We start from the raw sequence: 26,498 nt of genomic DNA, 5'->3' as shown, positions 1-26,498 counted from the left end.
GCAGGCAAGTGCTGTGTTTCTCACCAGGAGTTGAGGGATGCTGCTATGATGGTGACCAGGGTCTCCCCTACCCCCCCCTTCCCCATGACTGGGGGGTCCCCACGCCTTTTTCCGTGTCCCACTAGCAGCAGCCCCAAACCAGTCCTGGGTTTGCTGCTTCTGCTTCAGGCTGGTACCTTCTGGAGTGAGAAGCTGGGCAAATTCCCACCGGAAAATCCAAACAGGGGTGTGAGCAGCACCCATGGAAAATGAGGAATGGAAATAGTGGTGGTCCTCATGGGTGTGTAACCATCCCATCACCTTCTGCTTATGATGCTCCTGCTTTTTAGCTGGTTTTGGGGGAAAATGAGCTTATTGCAATGGGAAAAAGGCCAGGCTTGGGCTGGAGGGAAGCAGAGAACAGGAATTCAAGCTTTTAAAAGGTGCCAACAAAAGCAAGAGAGAACAATACCTTCCCTCTCTGTTTCAAATCCTCCATCAAAGCACCTCAGCACAAAGGCAGACCTGGCGCAGGGCTTTTGGAGTGTCATGGCTTCACCCCAATTCATGCCCAACTGCCTTTCTATGTGCTATTCTTAGCGTTTCTGCTGGAAAATATTCAGGGATGGGTGGCTGGGTCCTGAGCTGCAGCCCTGTTTTGCAGCGATGTGTCTGCAAAGCCTCGGAGGTGATGGGGACACAGGAGTGGCACCGACAGGCACCTGTGTCCCCCGGGATCTGTGCTGGAGGACGTGCAGGAGGTTTTGCAGGTCCCTGATCTGCAGAAGGGGAGTTTGGCAGCCAAAAGCGAAACCCTCCTCTGCCTCCTTTCTTCCTTAGCACTGCCTTTGGCAGAAAACTTCCCGCTGGCGCCGGCAGCATATGCGGCAGCTTGACGTAAAGGAGGAGAAACGAGCCCGAAAGGCAGCGGGTTTCAGCAGAGCTAAAACAAGAAGTGTGATTTTTGGCAGCCCCCTCTCTGCCATGGGAGGAGGTGGGGAGCTCGCCCGGGACGGGAACGGTGACGAACTCAGCACCCAGACATATTTTTGGGGTGCTGTATATGGACACCAAGCTGTTTGCATTCCCAGCTCCGTTGATGCCAACGGAAATTCAAAGCTCTGAACTCCCTCACTAAAACCCTGGGCAAGAGGGCTGGGAACAGTGCATGAAGGTGATCCTGAGCCCCTTGAGAGTGGGTTGGAAGCCAGGTGCAGGCAGTAAAAATTCCAGTTTGCCCAAACCATCTGGCTGAGAGCACAGGATCAAGCACCACAGGGACAACCTGGGATCCCTGGATGACAGGGAGACTCACAGACACACACAGGGGCTGCAGCAGCATCTCCATCCCTAGCAGGTTTCCATCCCCACTCCTTGGGAACAGCCAGAACAAAACATGGACCCTTTTGCTAAATTCCCTGAGAAAAGCAGGAAAACTTGAAGCCTTTGGGCTGTGTTTTATTCTGGGATACATTTCCACCACCCGCTGGCTGTTTCCTTAAATACAATGAGGCAAAACCCGGGAGCAAACACAGGCATCAGGACTTATTGTGGCTTCGGGGCTGCTGGAGGGAAAAGCCGGAACGTCACCGCCCTCACCCCAACTATGGCCACATTGTTTGAGGAGTTATTTTGGGATCTGTGTTTCCACTGGAGCAGGCACGCACAGGAAGGTCAGGTATTCCAGCAGCTTCTCTGGGCTTCTTCCGGCACAGGCAGAGTGGGAACAGCTGTACACCTCAAACAAAAGCCAGAAGCATTTAGTTTTTCCCCAGCATCATTTTTTTGGGGGGTATTTCTGCCTCCAGCCTCACCAGAAACTGCTCCAGGAGGAGGGTTTGCTGTGAAGGACAATAGTCCCAGGAAATCCTGTATCCCTCTGCATCAGAGGCCAGAGCTCGTGGGAAATCCCACAGTAGCACCCAGTGGATGCACTGACTCAGCTGAGATGGTGTCTCTAGCCATAGCACCACACTGGGAAGCTTTTCCTGCTGGGGTGGGGGTACAGAGCCACCCCAGAAGGAGCTGTTGGAGCCTGGAATCAGGACACCCTAACAGCCACCCCTGGGTTTACAAGACCCAGATGAAGAGGTGCTGCTGCATCATGGCCACACCTTCCATCCTCCCATAAATGAGGATGAATGTATTTATGGCTCTATCCAGGGAATTCACATGTCTAGATCAGATGCCTGAAACTGTGCCACCCACTTGGCTCACTCCCAGCCGCCTTCACCCCTTGTCCAACCTGTTTTCCCAGTCAGTGGTGTGACAGCTCTATTTGTAGGGGTTATTTGCTGCCCTGTGGCTATTCTCCTACTTTCCCAAGGCTCTCAGGATTTACCCCACCTTGGACAGGTGTCTGCCTGTTCTGTGGCCAATGCTGGGACACGGAGGGCAAGGTGTGGGTGATGCTACACTGCTGAGGTGGATCAGGGCTGGCCAAGTGGGAAATTCAACCATTTACTAGAAATTACATGACCCAGGAGAAGCTGGAGGAAGTTAAACATGGGATCATCCTTCCTCCCAGTTGCCATGTTCCTCCTCCCCACAGCTACACACACAAATGCTTTCCCTTTGGAGCTGTGAATTTCCGCTCCAACGTCCCTGGGGGATGATCCTGGCTGAAGAATGCATCCCATCAGGGTGGGATACCCCATCCCAGCTGGATGGAGACCCCAAAAACCAGGCATCAGCCCAGCAGTTTTTAGGTCTGGGATTGCAAGGAATAAATTAGTAAGAAGAGATTCTGTTTAATGAAGCAGGAGAATAAAAATGAGGTAGGCTTGTTCCTGTTTGACTTTAAAGCTTGTCCTGGATGGCTCCATCCTCTGGATGCTCTGGTAGCTCCCTAAGCATCACCAGTGCCTCAGGGATGCTGTGGGGGATGATGACCATGTGCCTGGTCACCCCCTTCTCTCTGCTTCCAGGGGAAACCCTCCACCAAGAACTGCTTGGTCACAGTTACAGTCTGTTTGCAACTGAAAGTTTCTCTTTTTTGACATAATATTATGAAAATGAGTTTCCCTCCCTCTCTTCCAGCCCCAGATTGAATCACAGGGGGTTTCTGGGCAGCAGTTTTACTGCTGGAATTTTCCCAAGTACCTGTTTGTAGGCAGGAGCTGAAAGCTTGCAATGAATGAATTCATTCGTGGGAGAGCAGGGAAGACCCCCAGGATGAAATCACTGCTGAAAAGAGAAGAAATTGCCAGGAAATACATGAAAACCACTGTCCTTCCCACGGGATGGGTGTGAGCAGTGGGGAGCCAAAGAGGATGGTCTATGCAGGAATGCAGGGTATATTTTTAAGGTAAGAAAGCAAAGCAGCAGCTCCATGCCCTTTTCCCAGATGGATTTCACTCTGCTGTGCTCTGCTCTCCAACCCAGTGATGTTACACTGTCCCTTTATTTTCCTTCAAAACAGATCCACTTCCTGCATCACGCTGCCTGAGGTCAGACCCATCCCAGCCTATTCCCATTGGCCTTGGGGGGGGCAGAGATACCATAAGGATGAGCTGCTCCACCAAAACACCTTCTCTACCCTAAATCACTGCAGTTGTGGCATTCCCAGCCCTGAGTTTCTTACAGATGAGGCTGAGGAGGGGGATTTTCCAGAGAGGTTGGGGTTTGATTGGATCTGGGGTTGTGGAGCAGAGCCAAGGGTGTCTCAATGGCCTCCTGGAGGGGTTGTTTACCAGGGGAAGGTGTGAAGGTGGTGAGTCACCTGCTTACTCCAGAGGTGACACGTCAGGAAAACCCCTCGGGTGGAAAGCAAAAGCCCACGACACCCACAGTGTCACCTCCCGGCGGGACGAAACCACACTGGGGGGGGCCCTTCTTGTCCCCAGTGTGGGTGGCATAAGGAGAAGGCCACTGGGGAGGGGTGAGACTCTCTGTTTCACTCATCCCAAAATAGCAGGGATCCACCCGAGTCAGGCGGGTACCGTGGGCCGCCTGCGGAGGCGGGGGAAACGCCGCCTCCATCCACGCGGTGCCGCTTTGCTCGTCAGGGATGAAGCCGCTGTGCTCCGAGTCCCGTCCCCTCTGCCATGGCTGGGGACAGGGTGTTGCTGTGGGTGTTTGCAGTCCTTGAACCGCTTCCTGCCCACCCCCCCAGTTCCCATCAGAGCCCCCCAGGTGCCCTGTGGTTTGTTCCCTGAGGGGACACAAACGGTCCCGGTTCCGTTGTGCTGCAGGAGCGGTAACACCTTGGCAGAGGCGCCGCCAAAATCTGGAGCCCTGCCAGGGTTGAGGGCTCAGGGTAAGAAGGGCAGGACCCCATGGAGAATGTGTGTGAGACCTCTTAATCGTGCAGGGGACAGGCATCGGGCGAAGGAGCCCGGGAGTTGTCCCCATGCTCTGGGGAGGTGGTGGAAAGGGGGGTGCAGAGGTGACACTGAGTGTGATGGGGGCTGTGATCTTGGAGCTGGAGGCAGTGGCTGACAGGGCAGAGCTCAGTGTGTGGCAGTGTGTCCCTCCATGTCCCTCTGTGTCCCTTGGGCCCTGACCTCATGGTCATGTCTGGAGGGGTGACAGCAGGTCCCACCCAGGACAGTGACAGTGCAGGGGGGAAGGACAGGGAGTGACACTGTGCCATCATGTCTCCGGGCTGTGGGACTGCTCTGGAGTGCACATGCAGCCAGTTGGTGTTTTCATGCTGGGGCCTGGTACATGAGGGGACTGGGACCATGGGGCAGGAGGGGACAGATCCTGCTCCCTGAGAGGGGACAGATACCCTGAAGCAAGACAGGACAGATTCTATTCCCTGAGAGGAGACCAGAAACCTGGGGCTGGAGTGGGACAGAGACTGTGGGGCAAGAGGAGACAGATCCTGTTCTCTGGGAGGGGACAGGGACTGTGGGGTAGAGGGAACAGATTCCGGTGCCATGTGCAGAGACAGGTATTGTGGGGCAGGGGATACGGAGCTGATGCCCTGGGAGGGGTTAGGGACCCTAGGGCAGGAAGGGACAGATCCTGCTCCCCGGGAGGGGACCAAAAACCTGGGTCAGGAGGGGACAGAGCCTGTACTCTGGGAGGGAGAAGGACCATGGGGCAGGAGGGAACAGATCCTGTGCCCTGGGAGGGAAATGGGACTGTGGGGCAGGAGGTGGCAGACCCTGTGCTCTGGAAGTGGACAGGGACTCTGGGGCAGAAAGGGACAGATATTAAGGGCTGGGAAAGGACAGGACTCATGGGGCAGGAGGTGACAGACCCTGTTTCCTGGGAGGGGACAGGGAGGGGAGGCAGGAGGGGACAGCTTCCATGCCCTGTCAGGGGACAGGTTTCAGGTGCCGGGGAGGGGGGCACAGTCGGCGCCGTCCCCGTGCGGTGGCACTGACGGGCCAGGCGCGCCTCCCGGTGGCCTCCGCCGTTGTCGCATCCACCACCCATCCCGGCTCAGTATCCCCGGCTCCGGACATCCCGCCGTTCATCCTGCTCCCAGTCCCTTCCAGAGACACTCCAGAGACCCGGGGGACACCCCAAAGAGATGCCTCAGGGACCCCTCAGTGTAGCCCACCCCATTATCTCCCCCACCCCGCCACTGCCAGCGGCTGTTGCTGTGCCTGGGGACAAGGGACTCTGCCACCATCCTCGGGTGCTGCAGCCTTTGTCTGTGGCTCAGGACACCCCAAAAAGCCTTTCCCTCCTGGAAGGGGGGTGATTGCCGTTAGGGTTAGAGACGAGGAAGTGGAGATGTGTCGCCCCCAGCACTCCCTGTCCTGGGGAGGGTGGAGTGAGACATCCCCAGCAATGTTCAGGAGTCCACAAGGCTGTCCCCTCCTGGGGTGACCCTGGCCAGGGGTCCCCAAGGCTGTCCCCTGCTGGGCTGATGTGACCTTTATTGTGTTTAACCGCCACTATTTTGTCCCCTAGATCGTTTTTATCATTTATTTGGCAGATAAACCATTTCTCTCCTTGGCAGCCGAGTTTTCATTGTCAGGGCTGGCAGCAGTACCCGCCTTTAGTGGGGTGACACAGGCCACTTGCCAGTGTCACCCGTGGTCACCCCTTGCCGCTCAAGGTCAGCGTGTCACCTGTCACACCCCACCATGGCAAGGCTGGGAGGGGACGATGCTCTGCCAACCCCTTGGCGCTGCCCCATGCCCCAGTGTCCGTCTGTCCCCGGCCCCAGGGGGGCCGTGACTCATCGGGAGGCGGGCGAGAGCACCTCTCCTTGAGCGGGGATAAGAGCGAGGACACCCTTCTCTCTCCACCGCCCGCTCCAGGCCACCCTTCCCTCTCTGCCGCCCGCTCCCATGCTCGCCCGTGCTGCGCCCAAACCCGGCGCCTTGCGGGGATGTCCCTCTGTCCCAGCCGGGGGGTGCCACCGGTTTGGGGGGGCTGCCACCTCCACCCCCCGAACTCCCCGGCCCTTCAACCAGCTGCCGGGGGAGTGGCGAGCCGGCTGGCTCAACCTGTACCGCTTCTGGCAGGAGGGCGGCTTGAACAACGTCCACCACATCATGGCTCGCAAGTTCCAGCAGTTCGGGCCCATTTACAGGTGAGGTGGCATCTGGCCCCCCTCCTTGTCTTTCTCACCCTGCTCCCCCAACCCCAGTGGCTTTTCCAGACCGGGATAATGCTGCTATTCCCAACCCTGCTCAGGGCGAGGGAGGGGGCAATATGTGACTGAGCTGCTGGAGGAGCCTGGCTTGCTGTGCGCCGACCAGGCTTGATGCCACAGCGATGGGTGTGAGGGGGGCAGGAGGAGACAGAGCTGGTGCCTTGGGGGGGAAAAGGGAATGGGAGTCAGGAGGGGACAGACCCTGTGCCATGGGAGGGGGACAGGGAACGGGAGGCAGGAGGGGACAGGTCCTTGGGAGGGGACCGGAAACCTGGGGCAGGAAGGGACAAACCCTGTGCCCTAGGAGGGGGCAGGGACCATGCGGCAGTGCCTTGTGGATGCAGAATATCGGGAGGATGGAATGGTGGAGCTGGAGAGCATTCTGCCCTCCCGTATCTCCACGGGGTCTGGATCTGAGGAGGAAAGGCTGGGAATTTGATTTCAGCACCACTTTCTATTCCCACCTGAGTCCTGAGGGCCCGATCCTGGTGCTGAGCCCCTGCATTCCCCAGGATGGGACCTTCCAGCAGGATTTTAGGGCATGCAAGGGGGTGAGTGGTTGATTTGGGGGTGCTGAGGTTCAGAGTGCAGGGCTGACCCCCCTCTTCACCCCATCAGGGAGAAGCTGGGTGTCTATGAGAGTGTGAACATCATCAGCCCCCGGGACGCCGCCACCCTCTTCCAGGCAGAGGGGACACTGCCAGAGCGCTTCAGTGTCCCCCCATGGGTGGCATATCGTGACTTCCGCAACAAGCCCTATGGTGTGCTCCTCAAGTGAGTCGGGGGGCCGGGGGGTGCCCTCAAAGTGGGGCTACCAGGTCCTGTTGCCATAGCCCCGGCACAAGGGCTGGGGAGAAGCTGGAGCATCAGGAGGGTGATGGGGACATCGGCTGGTCCTGGGCTTTGGGGAGTGGCATCCCCTGGGCGAGGGGGACACCTCTGACCCCCACTTTGGTGCCCTGCAGGACGGGGGAGGCCTGGCGCTCAGACCGCCTGATGCTGAACAAGGAGGTGCTGTCGCCACAGGTGGTGGAGGGGTTTGTGCCTCTGCTGAGCCAGGTGGGTGAGGATTTTATCCGGCGGGCGCGAGCCCAGGTGGAGAAGAGTGGCCGGGAGCACTGGACGGCCGACTTCACCCACGAGCTCTTCCGCTTCGCCCTGGAGTGTGAGTGTCAGGGGCATGAGACTCAAAGCCTGTGTCCCCACAAAAAAACCCACCCTTTTCCCCAAGCTGCATCCTCAGAGATGGGCCAATCAGTGTCTCTCTCAAAGCCAAAGTGTGTAGAGCAGTGTCCTCTCTCCAGGCAGGCTGTCCTCTCTCTAGACAAGAGGAGAACAACTCAATACTTGATAAAACACTCTTTTATCATTTACTGGTCATCAACTGGTGGCCAACCCTACCCAAACCAACCCCTCAAGACCCTGAACAAACAGGAGGCCAAGCCAGGCCTTGGAAAGGCTGGAGCTGGCCGTGGGATGGTGGAAGGGGATGGGGATGGGCCCCCTCATGGGTGCTGTCCTTGCAGCCGTGTGCCATGTGCTGTACGGGGAGCGCCTGGGGCTGCTGCAGGACTTCGTGGACCCTGATGCGCAGCGTTTCATCGATGCCGTGAGCCTGATGTTCCACACCACATCACCCATGCTCTACCTGCCACCCGCCCTCCTCCGCCACCTCAACACCAAGACGTGGCGGGACCACGTCCAGGCCTGGGATGCAATCTTCTCCCAGGGTGAGTGTTCCTCCTGCCTGCACCTCCCTTTGTCATCCAAGGTCCCTTTGAGGGCTTGGCTCCATAGTGCAGCGCCATGTCACCACTCTGGAGATGTTCTCCTGGGTCCAGTCACCAAGGCCAGGAAGGGTTTCCACGTCTGGAGCTTGTGGGATGGAGCCAAGGGGAATCATCCAGGAGTGACGAAGGGCAGATGATGGGCAGCACGTTGAGGGGAGCAGCTCTCCCAGAGGGGCTTGTGGCCTCAGAGATCTTTGAGCACCTGGGATAACCCTCCTGCAGGCTGTCTCCCCCTGGGGCAGCAATGTCCTGAGGTCCCTTCCTCCTCTGCTGTTCCCTGGGGGAGGAAGACCATGCCATGCCTCCGTGTCTCCTCAGCGGACAAATGCATCCAAAATGTCTACCGGGACCTACGGCTGCAACGCAAGAGCACCAAGGAGTACATGGGCATCCTCTGCAACCTCATCATGCGGGACAAGCTGCCCTTGGATGACATCAGGGCCAGTGTCACCGAGATGATGGCGGGCGGGGTGGACACGGTACGGAGCGGGCAGGGTGGCTGGGCAGGGTGCAGGTCCTGGCTGGTGCTGAGCCTTGCTCCCCTGCCCTACTCCAGACCTCCATGACGCTGCAGTGGGCCATGTTTGAGCTGGCACGGGCCCCGGGGGTCCAGGAGCAGCTGCGGGCAGAGGTGCTGGCTGCCAAGCGTGAGGCGGCAGGGGACAGGGTGAAGATGCTGAAAACCATCCGGCTGCTCAAAGCTGCCATCAAGGAGACGCTCAGGTGAGGAGGAGCCCCGCTGAAAAACACCAGCCCGTTCCCTCCCTGAACCATCATGAATCAAAGGGGAATGTGGGCAGGCCAGGCTGTCCCCAAGATGAGGTGTGTGGCACTTGTCTCCCCAGGCTGCACCCCGTGGCCGTGACCCTGCAGAGGTACACCACTCAAGAGGTCATCCTCCAGGATTACTGCATCCCCCCCAAGGTAAGCATGGCCATCGGGTCCCTCCTCACCCTGACGGGGTTATGGGACCTGGGTGACATGGGGGGAGCAGCTGGAGGGCTGGATGCCATCCCCTGCACCCCAGCAAAGCCACATGGAGAGCCCAGACCCACGGGGCTGATCCCTCCCTACAGACGCTGGTGCAGGTCGGTCTCTACGCCATGGGCCGGGATCCTGAGGTCTTTCCCAAGCCAGAGCAGTTCAGGCCCCAGCGCTGGCTGGCAGCTGGCCCCAAGCACTTCCAGGGACTGAGTTTTGGGTTTGGACCACGGCAGTGCCTGGGGCGCCGGATTGCTGAGCTGGAGATGCAGCTCTTCCTCATGCAGGTGAGCATCCTGCTGCTGGGGACAGCAGGGACTTGTCACTGGAAGGGATCGGGGAAGTGGCACTTGGGTGTTGCTACCTCCAGAGTTTTCTGTGTAATCATTCCAACTCCCTGCCATGGGCAGGGACCCCTTCTGCTAGACCAGGTTGCTCCAAGCCCTATCCAACCCATCTGCTCTGTTCTCTTTCATTCCAGATCCTGGAGAACTTCAAGATTGAAACCATGAGAGCAGTGGAAATTGGGACCAAGTTTGATCTCATTCTGATCCCAGACAAACCCATCTACTTGACCTTACGGCCGCTCGAGTCCCGGGCGTGATGAGCCTGATCCCGGGTGACACCCAGCCCGTCCCCATTTCGGGACATCTCCCACATCCCAACAGGCACTTTCGGCTCCTTCCAGCCAGCCTCCAGCCTGGAGATGGGATTTGGGGGACGGCTGGGACACTTTCAGGGCCGCAGCCTTGGCTTGCTGCATCCCTGCCTTGGCTCAAGGCTGTGCTTACGCCACGGGGGAGATAAACTGAAGCCACCCCAAGGGAGTGCGGGGTGGGAGGGTGGGTTGGTGCTGCTGCACCCTCCGGCTGCTCGGGGCTCCCTGGGAACTGCACCGGGGACTGCTGCCGAGCTCCTCCGACCCCCTCCAATGTTCTGCTTTGCCTCTCATTTCCTCTGTCATCGCATCCCGTGAAAAAGCACCGGCTTCTTCCTGCCAGCATTGCGTCTCTCCGTCTCTCTCAGCGGGGGCGGGTTAGGGCAGGGGGGGCAGGGTGTGGGGTCTTCTCCGGGGGGCCGCGGAAATTGCAGTCAGGTTCTGCTGAGGGACGAGAAAAGGTCTTGGGGAGCTGCAAATGCAGCCTCGCCCTCTGGGGGGCATCAGGTGAGAGGGCTCTGGGTTGGTAGGGGAGCATTCTGGGATTCTGAGGGCCCCAGGGTCCACCCTATCTCTTGTTCTATAGGGAAACTGATTCACATTCCCCGCAGTGTGAGGGTGGGCATGGAGACTACCCCCCGCACCCCTCCCTCAAACTGTCCAAGAGCACATAGGGGTGGCACTGAGTCCCGATCCTTCCTGCTGGCAGCAAATACCGGCTGCCAGCTCCCGTGAGGGGTGTCCTTGGTCCCCCCTGTGTGCTCACCGAGGGGTGAGGGAAGCCATTCTCCTGCTCCAGCAGCCGAGTTCCGAGCTCCTGCTTCTCCCGGCCCCACTTCCTCGCTGCCTTCTCCAGCTGGGACAGACCCAAAACAGGCTGGCTCTCCCCAAAAAATGGGGACCAGAGGTGCCTGACACTCCAAGCCTCCCAGCATCAAGTGGGGTGCAGAGGGGTGATGCCCACCTGCCTGTCCAGCACCCGCCCGCGGGCTTGTGCCTCCTCCAGCCTGGCCAGCAGAGACAGCTTCTCCGTGCCCCCCAAAACACCCTGTGGGCACGAGGTGAGCTGGAGCGGGAACGGCCGTGCTGGATTCCCCTGCTCTCTCCCGCTGTTCACGGTGGGGGCGAGCCGTGGGGTGGCTATTGCCCCACACAGCCGGAGATGCCACCCAGGTGATGCCCCCAGGCGACTCCCCAGTAGTGCTTTCTGGGGTGCCACGGCTCTGCCCCCTCCCCAATCCTCTGCCCACCCCCCCGAGTCTCACCGGCAGGGCTGGGGGCCGCGGGGCGATGGGGGCTGCGGGGTGGGCGGCCCTCGCCAGCTCCTCCCGCAGCCGGCGATTCTCGGCCAGCAGCGCGGTGTGCATCTCCCCGGAGAGGGCTTCACCTGGGGGATGGCGTGGGGGGGGACACTGGGACGTGCCCTGCGGCCCTCCCCTTGCAGGGATGGGGGCTAGAGCAAGCCCTTGCCTCTCCCATGCCCAGGAATGTGTGCAGGGGGGCTCAGGACCGACTGATCCCCCACCATGGATCATCCCAGGGAGCCCAGCAGCTGGGTATGGGACATCCTCCCCCCCGAGAGTCCTCATTCCCTCTTGCACCCACCTGCCGGCTTTTCCGTGCTTCTGCCCGCCCTGGTGAGATTCTCCTGCAGCACCCACTCCATCACCTGGATGACCTGTGGGAGAGGGCAGAGCTGTCCCCATGTCACCAGCCCAATGCCAGGCTGTGGTGATCATCTCGTGGAGGAGCCAGATGGGCCAGAGGGTCCCGTCTGCTCCACAGAGCCTTGTGCCCCCCAGTCTGTCCTTCTCACCCCAACCTAGTGCCCCATGGCTCACCTTCTCCTGCTGCTGCACCGTCTCCTCCAAGCCCTTTGCCTTGGCCACCTTATCCTGGCACCTCCTCAGCACGGCTTGCTGCAGCCGGTGGGCTCGCTGGAGCAGCACCAGCTCCTTCTCCCGGTCATTTTTCTGTGAGGAAGGAAGAGGAAATTCCCCCAGGGAGCTCTGTGCTGAGCCTCGAGCCTTGGGGCATCACCTGGGAGAACCTCATGGAGGGGTCCTGGGGCTCTCAGGCACTTGCTGGGCTCTGGGGGCCCCGCTGCTCCCCTGCTTTTCCAGCCCGCTCCATCCCCCAGGCAGCCCCTGCTCACATCCATACCCGGATCAGCTCATTCTGCAGCTGCTGGACGCGATCCTTCAGTCTCCTCATCTCTGCTGTGCTGGCCACCAGCTGGTGCTTGAGGGTGGCTGCAAGAGCCCATGCCACGTCCTTGTCACCCGGCCAGGGGACCGGGGAGGAGGTTCCCCAGTTTCCACCTGCCCCCTCCCCGCCACACACCGAGCCTGTCCAGCAGCTCCTCCCGGGTCATGACGTGCAGGTCGGCGTCGTGGAGCAGAGCGTGGCCCAGCTCCTGCTGCGAGGCCAGGCTGCCCCGCAGGTGCCCGTTCTCCACCTCCAGGCTGGTGACGTGCCGGCGCAGGGACAGGAGGTCCCCTGCCATCCGCTTCAGTGCCAGGCGGTAGCTGCCCACATCCTGCCAGCCCAGAGCAGAGCTGCTGGCACCCCATGGCAGTCAGGGCTGTCCCCAGATCCAAGGGATCAGCTCAGAATATGTGGCTTGAGGGTCAGACCCATTGTGGAGAGCTAAGGAACATCCAGATTTTCCACTCCTCTCGACACCATCCATCCTTCTCTACCTCTTCCATCCATCCTTCTCTTTCCTGTTTGTCCATCCATCCATCCATTCATGTGTCAGTCCTTCTCTCTTCTCCATCCATCCTTCTCTTCCCCATCCATCTATCCATCCATGCATGCATTCATACATTCATTCTTCTCATCTCCATGCATCCCTCTCCAGCCACTTATCCTTCACTTCTCTAGCCATCTATTATTGTTTTTCCCATCCATCCATCCACACGTTCATGTATTAATCCTTCTCTTCTCCATCCATCCATCCATCCATCCATCCATGCATCCATCCTTTTCTTCTCCAGCCATCCATTCTGTCCTTCCAAACCTTCTCCTCTCCATCCACCCACCTTTCCTTCCACCCAACAGACCCCTCCTCCATTTCCCCATCTTTTCCTACAACCCCCTTGGGGAAATCTCCCAAGGATGTGGGGTGGAGCAGTGCTGGATCTGGGAATCATCCCCAAGCTCTGAGCCTTTCAGGCAGGTCTTTGAAAGAAGGGATGGGGTGAAGAATAACAGAAAGATGATGCCAGGTGATGCTGGGGGGATAAAATTCCCTGTGGATTTTTATCTTTTTAGGCTGATACCCCTCTCTACCATGCTGGGAGGATCCTGACAGCAGGGACCTTGGCCAGAGGGAGCTGCATGCCTCCAGCTCCCCTGGGCCCCCTGCTCCCAGCCTTGGGAATGGCCTTGGCCAGTGGCCCGTGGGGGGGCCAGGGCGTGGGGAGGGGCTGTAGCAGCATCATGTAGCCTTGGGAAGGCAGGAAAAGGGGGGAAGGTGCAGCCAGAGGCTCCGCTCCTTCCTCCCCATCTGCCCAGGAGCAGTTTCATCCAGGTTTTGGTTCATTCCCAATGTAAAGGTCCCTCCAGCCAAGCTCAAGGGCTGCCCCCCACCCCCTCCCAGACCTTTACTGGCTTTGGGAGCCAGGACCAACCTTGGGGACACTGCTTTCCCTCCACAGTGTCCCCGCTGTCCCTGCTCCTCCCATCTCCCTGGCACTCACCAGCTCCTGGTGATCTCCAAAGATCTCCTGGGACCTGCAGAGCCAAGAGCAGGGGGTACACTGTGAGACACCAGGAAAACCCTGGCCAAGGAACTCTCTGTAGGAGACAGGAGTCTGTTTGGGGTGCTGGGAGGGATGGGAGCGCAGGAAGGGTGGGAGGCTGGAGGAGATGAGGAGTAAGATCTGCAGCACTCGGGCAGGAGGAGAAGCCGCTGGGAAAAATATGGGGAGAGTGGAGGAAGGATGAAACCAAGGAGGATAAGAAGAAGGAGCCAAACCCACAGTGGTCCCCGTACCTCTGCTCTCCATGTGGGAATGGCTGCTTTCCGGGCAGGATACTGGCCACGGCATCAACTGCTGGGAGGGACATGTCATCTCGATGGAGCTGGCAGGAGACATCAGAGCAGAGGGTGAGGATGAGGAGCAGGCTGGGAAGGAACAAGCTCCTTCATCCCCTTTCCCACAGCTGGGAGCAGCTCTCTGGGCTTTCACCTGGAGCAAAACACCTTTGCCGTTGTTGCTTTGGGATCAGGGTCCAGCTCTGCCCCAAAACCTCTGGAATGACTGGCTGCGATGCTTCAAGCATCCCGCTTTGGGGCTTGGATACAGCCAGAGGGCTGGAAGACCTTCTCCTGAGGATGGGGGCACTCAGAAACCCCTGACTTTGAATCATGGAATCGTTTAAGACCATCAAGTCCATTCGCCCAGCACTGCCAAGACCAGCACTAAACCACATCCCCAAGTGCCACCGCTACATGTAAGACGTGGATGCAACTCCATGAGCATCATTCCACAGCGGGACTGTTGAGCCAGGCACCCTTGCTCGGGTGTAACAGGGATCTCTGGGTCCTCCCTTCCCTTGGTGACACCAGGTGACATCCCCATCCCCACCTGCCGCTCCCAGCACTCACAGTGGAGGAGAAGGGTCTGTAGTAGGGCATCCTTCCCGCTCCTGGGGTGTCTTGGTCCCCCCAGCACCCCGTTCCCGCAGTCAGCCCTGCCCACAGCAGGTTGCCAGGCTCCTCCTGCCCCAAACAAATCCCCCCCAGGCAAACCTCGTGTTCCTGTGCCACCGCCTGAGCTGCAGCTGGGGGACTTGTGGTGATGTGGGGGGGTTGTAGCATGAGGAAAAGCTGGTTTTCCCAGGCCCTTTCTGCTGGCAAAAGGATTTAGGTGGCATGGAGCTCCAGGCACACCAGCAGCTGTTGCTACAACACAACTCGCCTCTTAGCAACTCCTCCCTGGAGCAGCTGGGAGGCCAAAATCACCCGTCTGCACCCAGAATGGGACAATTCCAGAGGCAGACAGGTGCCCTGGACATCCACATCTCTTCCCCTTTAATATCTCACTGTTGCTTCCAAAACCATTAGAGCTTGTGGAGACCTCAGCCCCTCACTGCTTGCAGCCCTCCCTTCTCATTCCTATCCCGATTTTGGGCATTTTTTTGCCTTATTCCCTGCTCCCAGCAGTGCAGAGCCAAGGAGGGTGACTTGGTGGAGGCCATCACCAGATCCCAGCACTCCTGGGTGGCTCCAGTGATGACAGCGCCTCATTTCCATGCATGGAAATGCTCTGCCTTCCCAGCACGCTCCTCTGATGTTTCAAACACTCAATTAAGTTCGGAGGACCCATGTCTGGGAGGTGCTGGGTGGCATCAGTCTTCAGCTCCACCTTGGAGTTTGGCCTGGGAATAATTCGCTGGATAATTTGCTGAGCAAAGCCCACTTCCGTCCTGAGACTGAATTTAATGTGTTTTAAGGCACGGGATTCTCTGTCCCAGCTTGTCCCTCATCCTGTCCCTTTTTCAGGGTCCCCACAGAGGCTCCTGTGCCTCCCACCTGCTGCGGCATCCCGCATCCACCTCTGCTCCAGGGTTTGTCAGGGAACAAAGAGGCCGGTGTAAGTCAATGGAGCCCTTCGCTACCTCATCCCGTGCCATCAATTTTTCATCAAGGAGATGGTGGGAAGCGTGCAATTATCTGCTCCATCAATAATGCACTTTGCCTTGCCTGGGCTGCCTTCCACCACGGCTTTTCCAGGCTCAGACTACACCTGCAGAGCCTGGAAAAGCTCCCCCAGCCTGTATTCCCAGCTCAGCACTGCTCAGAATCCCATCATCCCGGCAGGCAGCATCACCCCAGGGACAGGGTTAAAGGTATTTGAAGACATTTTTCCCTGCATCTCCTATCTCAAATCCATACGGAGATCGCTGCGTCTCTCCTTCCCACAGGGGTCCGGGATGAAAGGCTGGGAATCCGCATCTGAAATGATGGAAGCTTTGAAACTCCTGGCACTCGTTATTTATTTTTTAACATTTTTTTTTTCCCCCTCCTCATCATTTCCAAGCCTCTCTGAAGCTTCTCCTGCCTTTGGAGCCTTTCATCGCCCGATATGCTGCCCCCCTCCTTCCCATATTTGCTTAGGCCAAGTTTGTTTTTTTTTTTTTTTATATTTACTTAACAAATTGCTCCAAGATGCTTTGATGTATCCGATTAGCTTCGACTGCTGGAATCAATTCCTCTCTAGATGGAGCAGCACGGAGCAAAGTGAGACGGGGAGGGGGCTAGAAATAAACCTCTGCAGGAGGCAGGAAGGTCCAAAAATTGCCAAAAATAGGGTGTGCCAGAGGGTTCTGTACCCACATGGCAAGTGTGGACCCCATCCCTGTCTGAGGAGAGGACATGAGAAAGGCTGAGGATGGGACAACTTGTTACACGTGTGAACACAGAGTCATTTGAACCCCTGACAGCCCCCCACCCCCTGCTGCAGCACAATCTCCCTCCAGCTCAACAAATAAAACATCCACGGATGAATATTAAGCCTAATTCCTTAATTGTTAGGAGGATGGGATAAGCTCGGATTTACATATCTGAGGAGAAAAAAAAAATTACTGCAGTGGCTTAGGAAGATCAGAGGGAAAAAAAAAAATCCCATTTTCCCCTCTTTTCTGTAACAAAAGCTCATGAACTCATCAGGAGATGGTGATGCCTCTCTTTGCTTTGCCCACTGCCCCCATCAACCTCACATATTCCCTTGGGATGCAGGTATAGATGGGGCTGGGGTTGATGCCAGGTCCCAGGTCCCTGATGTTCCTGGGTACCCAAACCACCCTCAGGACAGCTGGGTGGCCAGATCAGTGGGGAAAACGTTGGTTTTCCTCCTCTGCTTCTAAAATCACAGTGTTTTCCTGGGGAACTCCAATTCCCAGGGGAAATACAGAGAATTTTAACCCGGCTGCTCCCCTTACACCTTGGCAGGACGTGAAAGGCAGCAAATAAACGGGGTTTTATCTGATTAAATCAAGGCTGAACTCCCTTCCCAAGCACCGGGGGGGCCGTGCTGGGGGGGGGTGTGTATTAGGCAAAGCATTACAATTCAATTTAGGAGTTAATTGGATTGCATTGAAAACTGCTTAATCTGTGCCATGTCCCATTTAATAGAGACACCACATCTTCTGCTTCCCCCCCAGCCTCGAGGACTGGAGTTTAGGGCGGGTGATTGCCATCGCTCTCCGGCTCCAGGCCCAGCTGCCGGCTGCTGATATCATGTTTTACAAGGATATAAAAGCCTCTGGATTACACTGGGTAGCTCGGGGAGGGGAGATGCTCCATGGAGAGGAGACTGCTCCGCGGGCTCCCACCCTCCCGCCTGCTCCTTCAAGATAAGGCTCAAGGAAGCAGCTGTGCCACCAGCAGGGATTGCGAGTCCTCTGTGAGTCGCTGCTGGTTTATTTTCCTCAAAGAAAATGAAAGGAAGACAAAAAAAAAAAAGACAAAAAAAAGGGGAAAAAATATATGCAGCTAGGAACAGGTGGGATAACTTTTGAGAGCAAATGCCGGCTGAGTCAGCTCCTGGCTCCCGAGAAACAGTTTTCTCCCTCATCCTGCTGCTTTCAGGAGGGATGGGGACAGCCAAAGTGATGTCCCCAAGTGATGTCCTGCTCCTGATGGTGCCCAGTGGGAAAGAATCTCCTGGGTTGGTTTTCTCCTCCCAGCATGGACCAGAGCATCCCCCAGTGCTGCCACTCACCCACGACCACAAACGGGGGCCAGACCTGAAAAAATCCCCCTCCTGAGATCAAAAAAATGAGGGAAACAGATTCCAGCTGTTACTCTGGGTTCCCACTGAGTCCTTGTGGGTTTTTTTCCTCCTTGGAAAACATCTGCATTTGTGTTTTAAGACAAACCCTGGGGATGTGAAGAAGTGGAGAAATATCACCAAAAGTCCCCAGTGCCAGTGAGAGATGGGGCAGCACTAGGCAGCTCCGTAGAGGCAGCTATCCTAACATACCTTCAAAAATCCATGCATGGGACTCAAGTTATATGCTCTACCCTATTCCCACACTTTTTAGGTGCCCTAGGACCAGGAAAGGCTGAGAAGTCTCTAAACAAGGATGGATGAGTCCCTCTGTGCCAGGCTCACTGAGAGTTTAGTAGCACTGCTGGGCTAGGTTGGAGCAGGACACGCAAGGGTGCCACATGTTCCAATGCAAGCACCCCCAAACACATTAAAATGGTATTTTGGAGATAATTTTCTCTTCTTCCACGCTCTGGATCAGTGCTGGTGTCCCCAGTCCCTACCCCACCCAGCTAAACCTTCAGCCACCCAAGACCCAAGTAGGAGAAGCCCATGCAAACCCCACCTTTGCCCAGGGCCTGGATCACCAAAAAAACCCCCTCATGCAACGTAACTGTGGCACTTGGATCATTTTCAATCCCCTCAGCCCACACGCAGCCTCCCCCAGCCCTTTACCCTTGGGTCCCTGCCTCTCCAGCACCCTCTGCTGCCCTCCAAAACCCACGTCCCTCTGTCCCCGCCCTTGCCATCCCACCTTCTCCCCAAGAAAACAGCTTTTCCCGTTACTTTTACTCTTCCCCAGCCCAGCGGTGACATTGCAGATGCATTTGGGGTGGCTGGCAGGTTTCTTCTATAAATGCCTTTACCCTGCCCCTGTTCCTGGAGGCAGTGCCGGGGTGGTGACCTCTGGGGTCACATTAGCTCACTTATGGGCCTGTTTTATTAATTGGTTTAATCCTGCTGGGGGATCCCCCCCCCGTATCCACCAGCCTGCCACGCACTGAGCCCCGTGCCCGTGGCTGCCGGGGCAACCATGGGTGCCCAGTTCCCGGCAAACATCTCCGAGCATCCCCGGGCCGGGCAAAGCGAGGCATCCCCGTTCCAACCGGTTGCATCCCGGCTCTAGAGGAGCGGTATCCGCGGTGGAAGGTTGTCCCCTCCCCAGTGGGGAGCCGGGACCGACAGAGCTGTCGCTAGATGGGGCTGGAGCCTCGCACGGGCCGGCGGCCGCCTGCGCCCTCAGCACCCTCGGCCCTGCAGCATCTTCGTCCCGGGCAGCTTCCTCGGTCTCTGCAGCATCTACACCCCCTGCCGCACCCTCACCCCTCCCAGCGCCTTCCCCTCTTGCACCATCCCTTGCAGCATCCTCATCTTTCACATCCCTGTGTCCCCTCAGCCCTCACAGCACCCTCAGCCCTCACAGCACCTTCACCCTGTGCAGCACCCTCTCCCTATCCTTTTTCCTTGCAGCATCCTCATCTTTTGCACCCTTCTGTCCCCTCACCCCTCGCAGCACCCTCTCCCTGTCCAGCACCCTTTTCCCTCACAGCACCCTCTCCCTTCACAGGGGTGATGGGGTTCACTGTCCTTTACCCTTGCAGTCTCCTCATCCTTCCCATCCTCCTCTCCCCTCACGTTGCCCTTTCCCTCTGCATCACCCTCTCCCCTTGCTCCCCCCTCTCTCCTTGCAGCATCTTCACACCTTGCTGCACCCTCTCCCTGTGCACCATCCTCTTTCCTTGGAGTATCCTCATCTATCCCATCCCCTTCTCCCCTCACAGCACCCTTTCCCTTTACAGCACCCTTGTCCCTTGAAGCACCCACTCCCCATGCACCAGCCTTTTCCCTTGCAGCATCTGCATCCCTCAAATCCCCCTCTCCCTTGCAGCACCCTCACACCTCACAGAACTCTCTCCCCTTGCAGCATCCTCACACCTTGCTGCTCCCTCTCCTCATGCACCATCCTTTTTCCTTGCAGCATCCTCATCCTTTGTATCCCCCTCTCCCCTTGCAGCATCTTCACCCCTTGAAGCACCATCACCCCTCATAGCACCCTCTCCCCTTGCTGCACCCTCTACCCTCACAGCATATTCACCCCTTGCTGCACCTTCTCCCCGTTCCCCATCCTATTTCCTTGCAGTATCTTCATCCTTCGCATCCTCTTCTTTCCTCACAGCACCCTTGTCCCTGGCAGCACCCTCTCCCCGTGCACCATCCTTTTTCCTTGCAGCATCCTCATCTTTCTCCCCATCCCTCCCAGCACCCTCGGGCCCGCAGCACCTTCACCCTTTGCTGCACTTTCTCCCTGTGCACCATCCTTTTTCCTTGCAGCATCTTCATCCTTTGAATGCCGCTTTCCCCTCACAGCACCCTCACCCCTTGCAGCATCCTCTTTTTCCACAGCTCCTTCTCCCCTCACATCCCTCACCCCTTGCCCCCTCTCTTCCCTCGCCATCAAAACACTCTTCAGGCACCAGCTCCAAGCTGCTGCTGGGCCCAGCAGCACCACACCATGCTGGGTGTCCCCTCCCAGCTTGCTGAGGCAGCAGACCCTGCTCAGTGGGTGCAAAAGCCCCCCCTCTTCCTCGGAAATCACACAGAAACTGGATGTGGGCCCAGCAAAGGGACTCCAATGCTGCTGGGAAGCAAGAAATTCCCCCCCCCCTCCTCCTCCATCACAGCTTCCTCTTCTATGGGATATTTTTGGGGACCAACTGCACATCTGGGCTCTTATCTTACGTGATGGAGCTGACAGTACACGTGCAGTGCTGGGAACAAAACACCAGCATGGAAAAAAATACGACATTTACTTCTCCCAGCTCCACGAGAGACCCTGTGGCTTGTAAATCCCCCTGCGTCGACAGGTCAGGGAAATATGTGTGTGACGGGAGTGGGGAAAGAAAGGCTTGAAGGAGAAGCAAATGTTTGAGGAGGCTGGAGAAAACGCCCCCCTAATCGTTAAGTGCTGCTTGTAAATTATTCATCAGCCGGTAAGAGAGGCACAAATCTATTCCGGGAGAGGGCAGGAGGGTAGGAAAACATGGTTAGGCTGAGCCCAGCACAAGGCTCAGCCTGAGGTCGGAGAGCTCGTCCAACAGGAAAACTTGGTAAGCCCGGGGAGGGGGGGATGTTAATGTCCCGGCACAAAGGATTTCCACCCCCGTGGGAGGTGGAAAAGCAGGAGGGTTACCCCATCCCCGATAATATTCCTCATCGCTTTGTTTTCCCACTTTCTAATGAAGGCGTTAACGAGCAGATCCAGAGCAGGACCTCCAAAGCCGCAGGGTAGGGATGAGGATCCGGGTTTGATCAGCCCGAGCGGAGTGGGAAGAAGTGACAGGACTGTGATCAGCCGAGTGCTTCCCCCACCGGCCCCCCCCAAACCCCGCCGCCGGGGGGGCTGTCACGTCCCGGCTCCCTCCCGCACACACGCTCCATTAGTAGGGTGTCAGCCCCGGTTCCCGGGGCTGTCAGGAGACGGGTTTTCCAAGCAAATCCCCCCGCGCCACAGTGCAAGCCAAGTGAAAATAATCTGTGCTTTAGGGGGGAAGAAAAAAAGCAAAGGAAAGAAAACGGCTGCCAAAGGTTGTGCGTGTGAGGGGAAATATTAATCCTACCAGCAATGGTTTTTTTTTTAGACAGAAAGAGAGAAAATACTCGTGCAGGGGTGCCCAGACCTTGTGCAAAACATTTCTGGGCTCCTTGTTGCCCCATTTGGGCTTTAAAATTGGATGCTGGAAACATCCTTGAGATCACTTCTCACCCATCCTCGCAGGGAGGCTCTTGTGAGGATGCAGCAAGCTGAATTTCAGGCTGCTTGGAGCACTGGGCTGGATCCTTTGCAGGCCTGGAGGGTGCTGGGGCTTCTCCAGAGCCCCTGGGTAATTGTATCCATCAAATTCGGAGCTCACACCCCGATGGCATTTAAGCTGTGCTGTGGTACCCGCCCCCGCACGCCCCGTTATGGGTTTCTATTAGGTTGAGCATAAAGAAGCTGTGGAAAGGGAAGTCATAAAGCTCAGTGGATTGGAGGAATTAAAACAGCTGGAGGAAAAACAAATAGCTTTGCTGTAGTATTATTCTTTTCTTTATGGTGGTTATTTTATTGCTAATTTTCTTCTTGCTTTGCTGCCTGAATCGCAGGTTGAAGGTGGGGTCTGGGAAGCCACTGATGGGGAAATAAGTGGGGTTTTGGAAAGAATGGGCCCCCTCCACCCCTTCTCTCCAAGCTATTTAATAAGCAGAATTGGGCTTTAACAACCTGTTATTTTTAAAGCCAGATGGCTTAAAGCACAGGAAGACATTAGGACCACGAGGGCCGGGTTTAAATTCATCCAAGGGCTCCATTTGTCAGTACAAAGGGCTGGAGGAGGAGAACAGCTGGCTTTTATTTTTTTCCTGGAGCCGAAAGGTACAAGCTGGAGGTGCCTGGGTTCTCCCACATAATGCAGTGATAATAGGAGAGAATTTGCTAAATGAGTTTGGGATTGAGCGATTAGATCGAAGCTGGTGCATTGAAGTACTGCCCCCAGCAAGGTGATGGGATGATGTCCCCCCTCCAGACCCTGTGCCACCCTGAAACAGCTGGATACCAGGGATGCTCCACACAACACAAGAAATGACTGCTACAGCCAGGCTGGAGGTAAAAACAGCCACTCCCAGCAATGCACACATTGGAAGAGAGATTAAAAATTGAGATTTATGTTGGTTTTTCACCTTTATGAGGATGGTGTGTGCCTTCATGGAGGCTGGATGCCATGGGCAGGGTGTTGGCGTAGCACCTTTGGATGCCCTCGTGGGTCCTTACCTGGCCATAAAGTGTGTACAGGGGGGTCGCCTGTGGCTCCTCGCTGCTCTGGAGGGTGCTGAGTGTGGCAGGGTCCAGGCTGGGGAGGGCATCGCTGCCTGACGGGGTCAGGAATGCTGCTGGTCTCTGGAGAGGGAGAGGCAACGGTCTGTGGGATGGATGGATGTGGTGACAGGGGCGATGAGGGGGCATCTGGGCTGATCTGCATCCACTGCATGTCTCCTCTCCCCCCCATCCACATTCCCAGTGTGCCACTGGAGTGATGGGGAAGAGCTGTGGGTCGGCCAAGAGGAAGTTACGAGGGGAGTTTTGGGCAGAGAGGGGATCCCTGAGGTGACCACGTGACAAGGTGGAGAAAGAGGAGAAGGAGGCAGTTCTGTGCCTGCGGTGGTGGAAATAGCAGGCCTATGCCCATCCTCAGCCTTCAGGTGGGTGGCAGGTGGGTATCCAGGTCCTGCAGGTGCACTGGGATGTTAGAAACCACTTTGCCAGCCGGTGCTGCCCCCACCTTGGGTGCCTGCTGGATAAGGCCCCTGCAGCACACCAACAACCCCTGCCAGAGCCCTGCCAGAAGCTGCTGGCAGTAGTAATGTGATTTCCCTACCCCTCATTTCCCACTCCCGGCTCTGTGCGTCCTGCTCTCCTCCCGCCAGCCTGGCTTTTATAGACTCCCCTCTAATCCAGTTAGAGGGGGAAGCAGGATCTAATGGAATAAACGATGGAGTCCATGTGCTCCTTGCTGCCACCTGAGTGGCAAGGTCACAGATATGGAGCTTTGCCCAGTCCTGGCTCCCAGGGTGATGAGGACCTGCCTTGGCCCTGGGATTCATGTATCAAGGCATGGTATCCCTGCACCCACCCCGAAAATCCTCACTCCCCACCTTCCAGCTGCTCTCCTGGCTCCCTCGGCTGAGCAATCAGCCTGGATGCCCTCTCCAAATTGGCCACAGGCATGGGCAACGGCAAAGTGGCCCTCTCTGGGTTTTCCTCCGTGCCTGCGCCCGGCCTCGCCTCGTTAGTGCGGATAACGAGGGCGGGCGCATCCCCCCTCTGCAGCAGGAGGTGTCCGGAGGCGCCCCGTGCCCTTCCCCACCGCTGCCTCATTAACACCATCAGCAGCATCATCCCCCGAGCCGCCGCCTTTCATTCCGCCGCCGGTCCCGACCTCAGCCGAGCTCCTCCAGCATCAAAGCCGGGTGAAGACGCCCCCCCGCCCCACCACTCTCCCCCTTCCCGGGGGAGCAGCATCATGCAAAATGCAACAGTTTAGGCTCTGGCTGCAATTACGGAGGCCGGCGAGCAGCTGCTGCCGCCGCTCCGGAGCGATGGCCGCGGCCACCGTGGCCCGTCGGAGCCCGAGCGAACGTGCTCTTAATTCAATTAGCGCTGCCCTGAACGCTCCCCCGGGACCGGCGGCGAAAGCCAACCCATTCCCCTTAACAAAGACGTTCCCTGCTTGGTTTGGCTCTTCCTGGCCGAGATCACGACTCTTGTAATCCTCCGTACAATAAGAGGAACGGGGGCCGTGTTTGACTGGCAAGTGCCGATCAGCAGCTGGCAGCAGTTTGGCTGTGCCAGAAGCCCTCGGGGGCTTTGCCGGCTCACCGAGAAAAGATGCTCAGCAGGGAAGGGCTGAACATAATTTTTATCAGGAAAAAAAATAGATTAGGAAGAAATTCTTCCCTGTGAGGGTGGGGAGGCCCTGGCACAAGGTTGCCCAGAGAAGCTGTGGCTGTCCCATCCCTGGAAGTGTTCAAGGCCAGGTTTGATGGAGCTTGGAGCAATCTGGGATAGTGGAAGGTGTCCCTGTCCACGGCACATGGTGGAACTGGATGGTCTTTGAGGTCCCTTCCAACCCAAACGATTCCATGATTATACGATTCCCCCAAAGCAAAGTTTTCACCAGCGTCAGCATCCACACTGGGGGATAAAATCCCAATTCTGGTGCTTGAGGAGTACAAACCAGGCTGAAATATCAGGAAACACATGGCAATTCCCTACTCCACAGCCAATTGTAAACCCATTTTTCTCAGCCAGCCCAAAAGGGGTTTGATGGCCAGGCTGGCATGGTGACAATTTACACCCCGGCGCTGTGACAATTTACGCCAGGCACCGATCTGCTCCGGGTTTGGAACAGCAGCAATCACATAAATTAAAGCTGTTTAAGCAGTGAAATAGCCAGCCTGTTGATTTTTTTTTTTTCCTCTTGCCTGGAAAAAAACCCTGGCACTAACTTTTCACTTTTTTTTTTCAGAGGCTGTCACCGTGTGCCAGGATGTCCCCAGACTCCCATCTTGGGTGACGTGACCAAGGGCGCTCAGCAAAGTGGTGGCAGAGGCTTGAGGTGACCCCGAAGGTCCCAAGTGCCAAATTAATGGGCTGAGCAAGGTGGGGTTGTGCCAAAACAAAGCGTAAAACACGGCTGGTTATTAAACAGGGATATAAATAAATCCCTCAGTAATACAGATGCCTCCAGTGTGTGTTTTCCAGCCCTTGGATGAGGCTCAGAATCGCCTGGGAATGCATCCTGCTGACCCTGCACGTGGCTTTACCACTGGCTACTGTGAGGTCAAACTCATCTCTTTTGGGCAAGACACTAAATTTGGGGTGAAAAAGGAAAATCTGGAGTGAAGGGAAAATGGGAGTCCTGCCTTTAGCCCCAGCCAGTACCGAGGTGGAGGAAGCTGGCTACAGGCTTTCCCCTTGGAAAAAAACCTGGAAAACCTGGGTTCTTTTGAATGCCAAAGGTTAATTTGCTGAAGCACCAGCGTTTTGCTGAAGTCTTTGATTTTTTTGTCTCCCTGAGATGATCAAAGTCTTTTGTTCTCCTGTGGGGTCCAGAGGGGGAGCTCGAGGGGATGAAGATGGGGGGGAACAAGGCTGGGTGGGGGCAAACCTGGGGGTCTCAGTGCCTTTACTAGGAGTCTGCCCCTTCCCTGGGATAACATTCCTGGTGTTTGGGTTCTTGGCTTTTAACAAAGCAGATGCTCCAAACCCTTTCCCTGTGGCTTTTACAAGCGTAGCAGAGTTTTGAGACAGGGAGTTTAGTTTGCAGGTAGTCCCTTATCCCTGGAAAACCCTGTCACTGAGGACACTTTCCCAGCACAAAGGGTTGATATGAGCATCTGAAACCAAGCTCTGGGCATCCACGCCCCTGGTAGGAGTTGGTGAAATCCCTGCAAAGGCCACAGAACAGCCGGGATTTACACCCGGCTCTGAGTGTGCCGGGTACCAGATGGCACCTCGGGTTTATTTAGCTGCTGTTTGTTATAAAGAGCCCAACCAATCTGGGTTATCCATTTTCAGCTCTCTGAGGTAAATGAAAAATAGGAAAGGAAAGAAAACGAGCTCAGTGAGTGTTCTCCTTTGCCATCGGCTGCGGGGAGAGATGTGGGGTGAGAAATCATGGACAAGGATGGACAGGGATGCTGCAGCTCCTTGTATCCCGAGGATGGACAGTAATACCACGGCTGTCCAAGGATGGATAGGGATGCTGCAGCTCCTTGCACCCCAAGGATGGACAGCAATACCATGGCTGTCCAAGGATGGACAGGGATGCTGCAGCTCCTTGCACCCCAAGGATGGACAGCAATACCATGGCTGATCACACTCCAGGGATGGACAGGGATGATGCAACTCCTTGCACCTGGAAGTGGGCAGGGATGCTGGGGCTCCCTCACACCTCAGGGATGAACAGGGATGCTGGGGCTCCTCAGATCCAGGCATGGGCAGGGATGCTGGGGCTCCTCGCACCACAGAGACATTGCTGGTACAAAGGCCCAGTGCATCACCAGGTTCATCCAAGTCCTGTATTGGCTGTCTGTGCCTCTCGGCCCCCATTTGGCCCCTTCTTGCTGTCCCAAAGCCAAGCTCAAGACTAATCCATGAGCTGAGAAGCTGGAAATTAAGCCTTCAAGCATCCCTTGAAGCCTAGGGCTGC

The 26,498-nt window shown here is 56.8% G+C and overlaps 2 protein-coding genes across 4 annotated transcripts in view; one reads left to right on the top strand and one right to left on the bottom strand.

Annotated features, from left to right (window-relative positions):
• The first annotated feature begins 4,177 nt into the window (after positions 1 to 4,177).
• LOC113953976 (cholesterol side-chain cleavage enzyme, mitochondrial) lies at positions 4,178 to 10,315 on the top strand. 3 transcript variants are annotated; one of them, XM_027657769.1, is made up of 11 exons: positions 4,178 to 4,237; positions 5,876 to 5,998; positions 6,411 to 6,478; positions 7,160 to 7,315; positions 7,507 to 7,706; positions 8,068 to 8,271; positions 8,650 to 8,810; positions 8,888 to 9,054; positions 9,177 to 9,255; positions 9,408 to 9,599; positions 9,794 to 10,315. In XM_027657769.1, exons 3-11 carry the CDS (start codon positions 6,441 to 6,443, stop codon positions 9,914 to 9,916), a joined length of 1,320 nt encoding a protein of 439 aa, XP_027513570.1. In that variant the 5' UTR covers positions 4,178 to 4,237; positions 5,876 to 5,998; positions 6,411 to 6,440; the 3' UTR covers positions 9,917 to 10,315. The 3 variants fall into 3 exon arrangements, with proteins under 3 accessions (XP_027513570.1, XP_027513571.1, XP_027513569.1); XM_027657770.1 differs by lacking the exon at positions 4,178 to 4,237 and having other exon boundaries at positions 5,839 to 5,998; XM_027657768.1 differs by lacking the exons at positions 4,178 to 4,237; positions 5,876 to 5,998 and having other exon boundaries at positions 6,078 to 6,478.
• Positions 10,316 to 10,319: 4 nt separating this feature from the next.
• Positions 10,320 to 26,498, bottom strand: part of CCDC33 (coiled-coil domain containing 33) — a 41,884-nt gene continuing 25,705 nt past the window's right edge. The window contains exons 13-23 of the mRNA XM_027657766.1: positions 22,559 to 22,684; positions 13,971 to 14,059; positions 13,675 to 13,708; positions 12,314 to 12,509; positions 12,134 to 12,222; positions 11,812 to 11,943; positions 11,576 to 11,648; positions 11,236 to 11,357; positions 10,935 to 11,018; positions 10,737 to 10,826; positions 10,320 to 10,411 (exon numbers count right to left, since the gene is read on the bottom strand). Coding sequence (XP_027513567.1) covers positions 10,349 to 10,411; positions 10,737 to 10,826; positions 10,935 to 11,018; positions 11,236 to 11,357; positions 11,576 to 11,648; positions 11,812 to 11,943; positions 12,134 to 12,222; positions 12,314 to 12,509; positions 13,675 to 13,708; positions 13,971 to 14,059; positions 22,559 to 22,684 — 1,098 coding nt within the window. The 3' untranslated portion in view covers positions 10,320 to 10,348. The remainder of the gene's footprint in view (positions 10,412 to 10,736; positions 10,827 to 10,934; positions 11,019 to 11,235; positions 11,358 to 11,575; positions 11,649 to 11,811; positions 11,944 to 12,133; positions 12,223 to 12,313; positions 12,510 to 13,674; positions 13,709 to 13,970; positions 14,060 to 22,558; positions 22,685 to 26,498) is intronic.

The sequence above is a fragment of the Corapipo altera genome, unplaced genomic scaffold (genome assembly GCF_003945725.1).
Source record: "Corapipo altera isolate COAL_440 unplaced genomic scaffold, ASM394572v1 308, whole genome shotgun sequence".
Taxonomy (NCBI): Eukaryota; Metazoa; Chordata; class Aves; order Passeriformes; family Pipridae; genus Corapipo; species Corapipo altera.
The sequence above is the reverse complement of the archived record's forward strand: the minus strand, read 5'-3'. Positions and strand labels throughout refer to the sequence as shown.

Excerpts from the sequence above, each read along its gene's own strand:
- LOC113953976 (XM_027657768.1), top strand. The coding sequence starts at position 6,234 with ATGCTCGCCCGTGCTGCGCCCAAACCCGGCGCCTTGCGGGGATGTCCC. Across the intron at positions 8,272-8,649 it reads GGATGCAATCTTCTCCCAGG|CGGACAAATGCATCCAAAAT; the intron begins GTGAGTGTTCCT and ends GTGTCTCCTCAG. Across the intron at positions 9,256-9,407 it reads ATTACTGCATCCCCCCCAAG|ACGCTGGTGCAGGTCGGTCT; the intron begins GTAAGCATGGCC and ends CCCTCCCTACAG.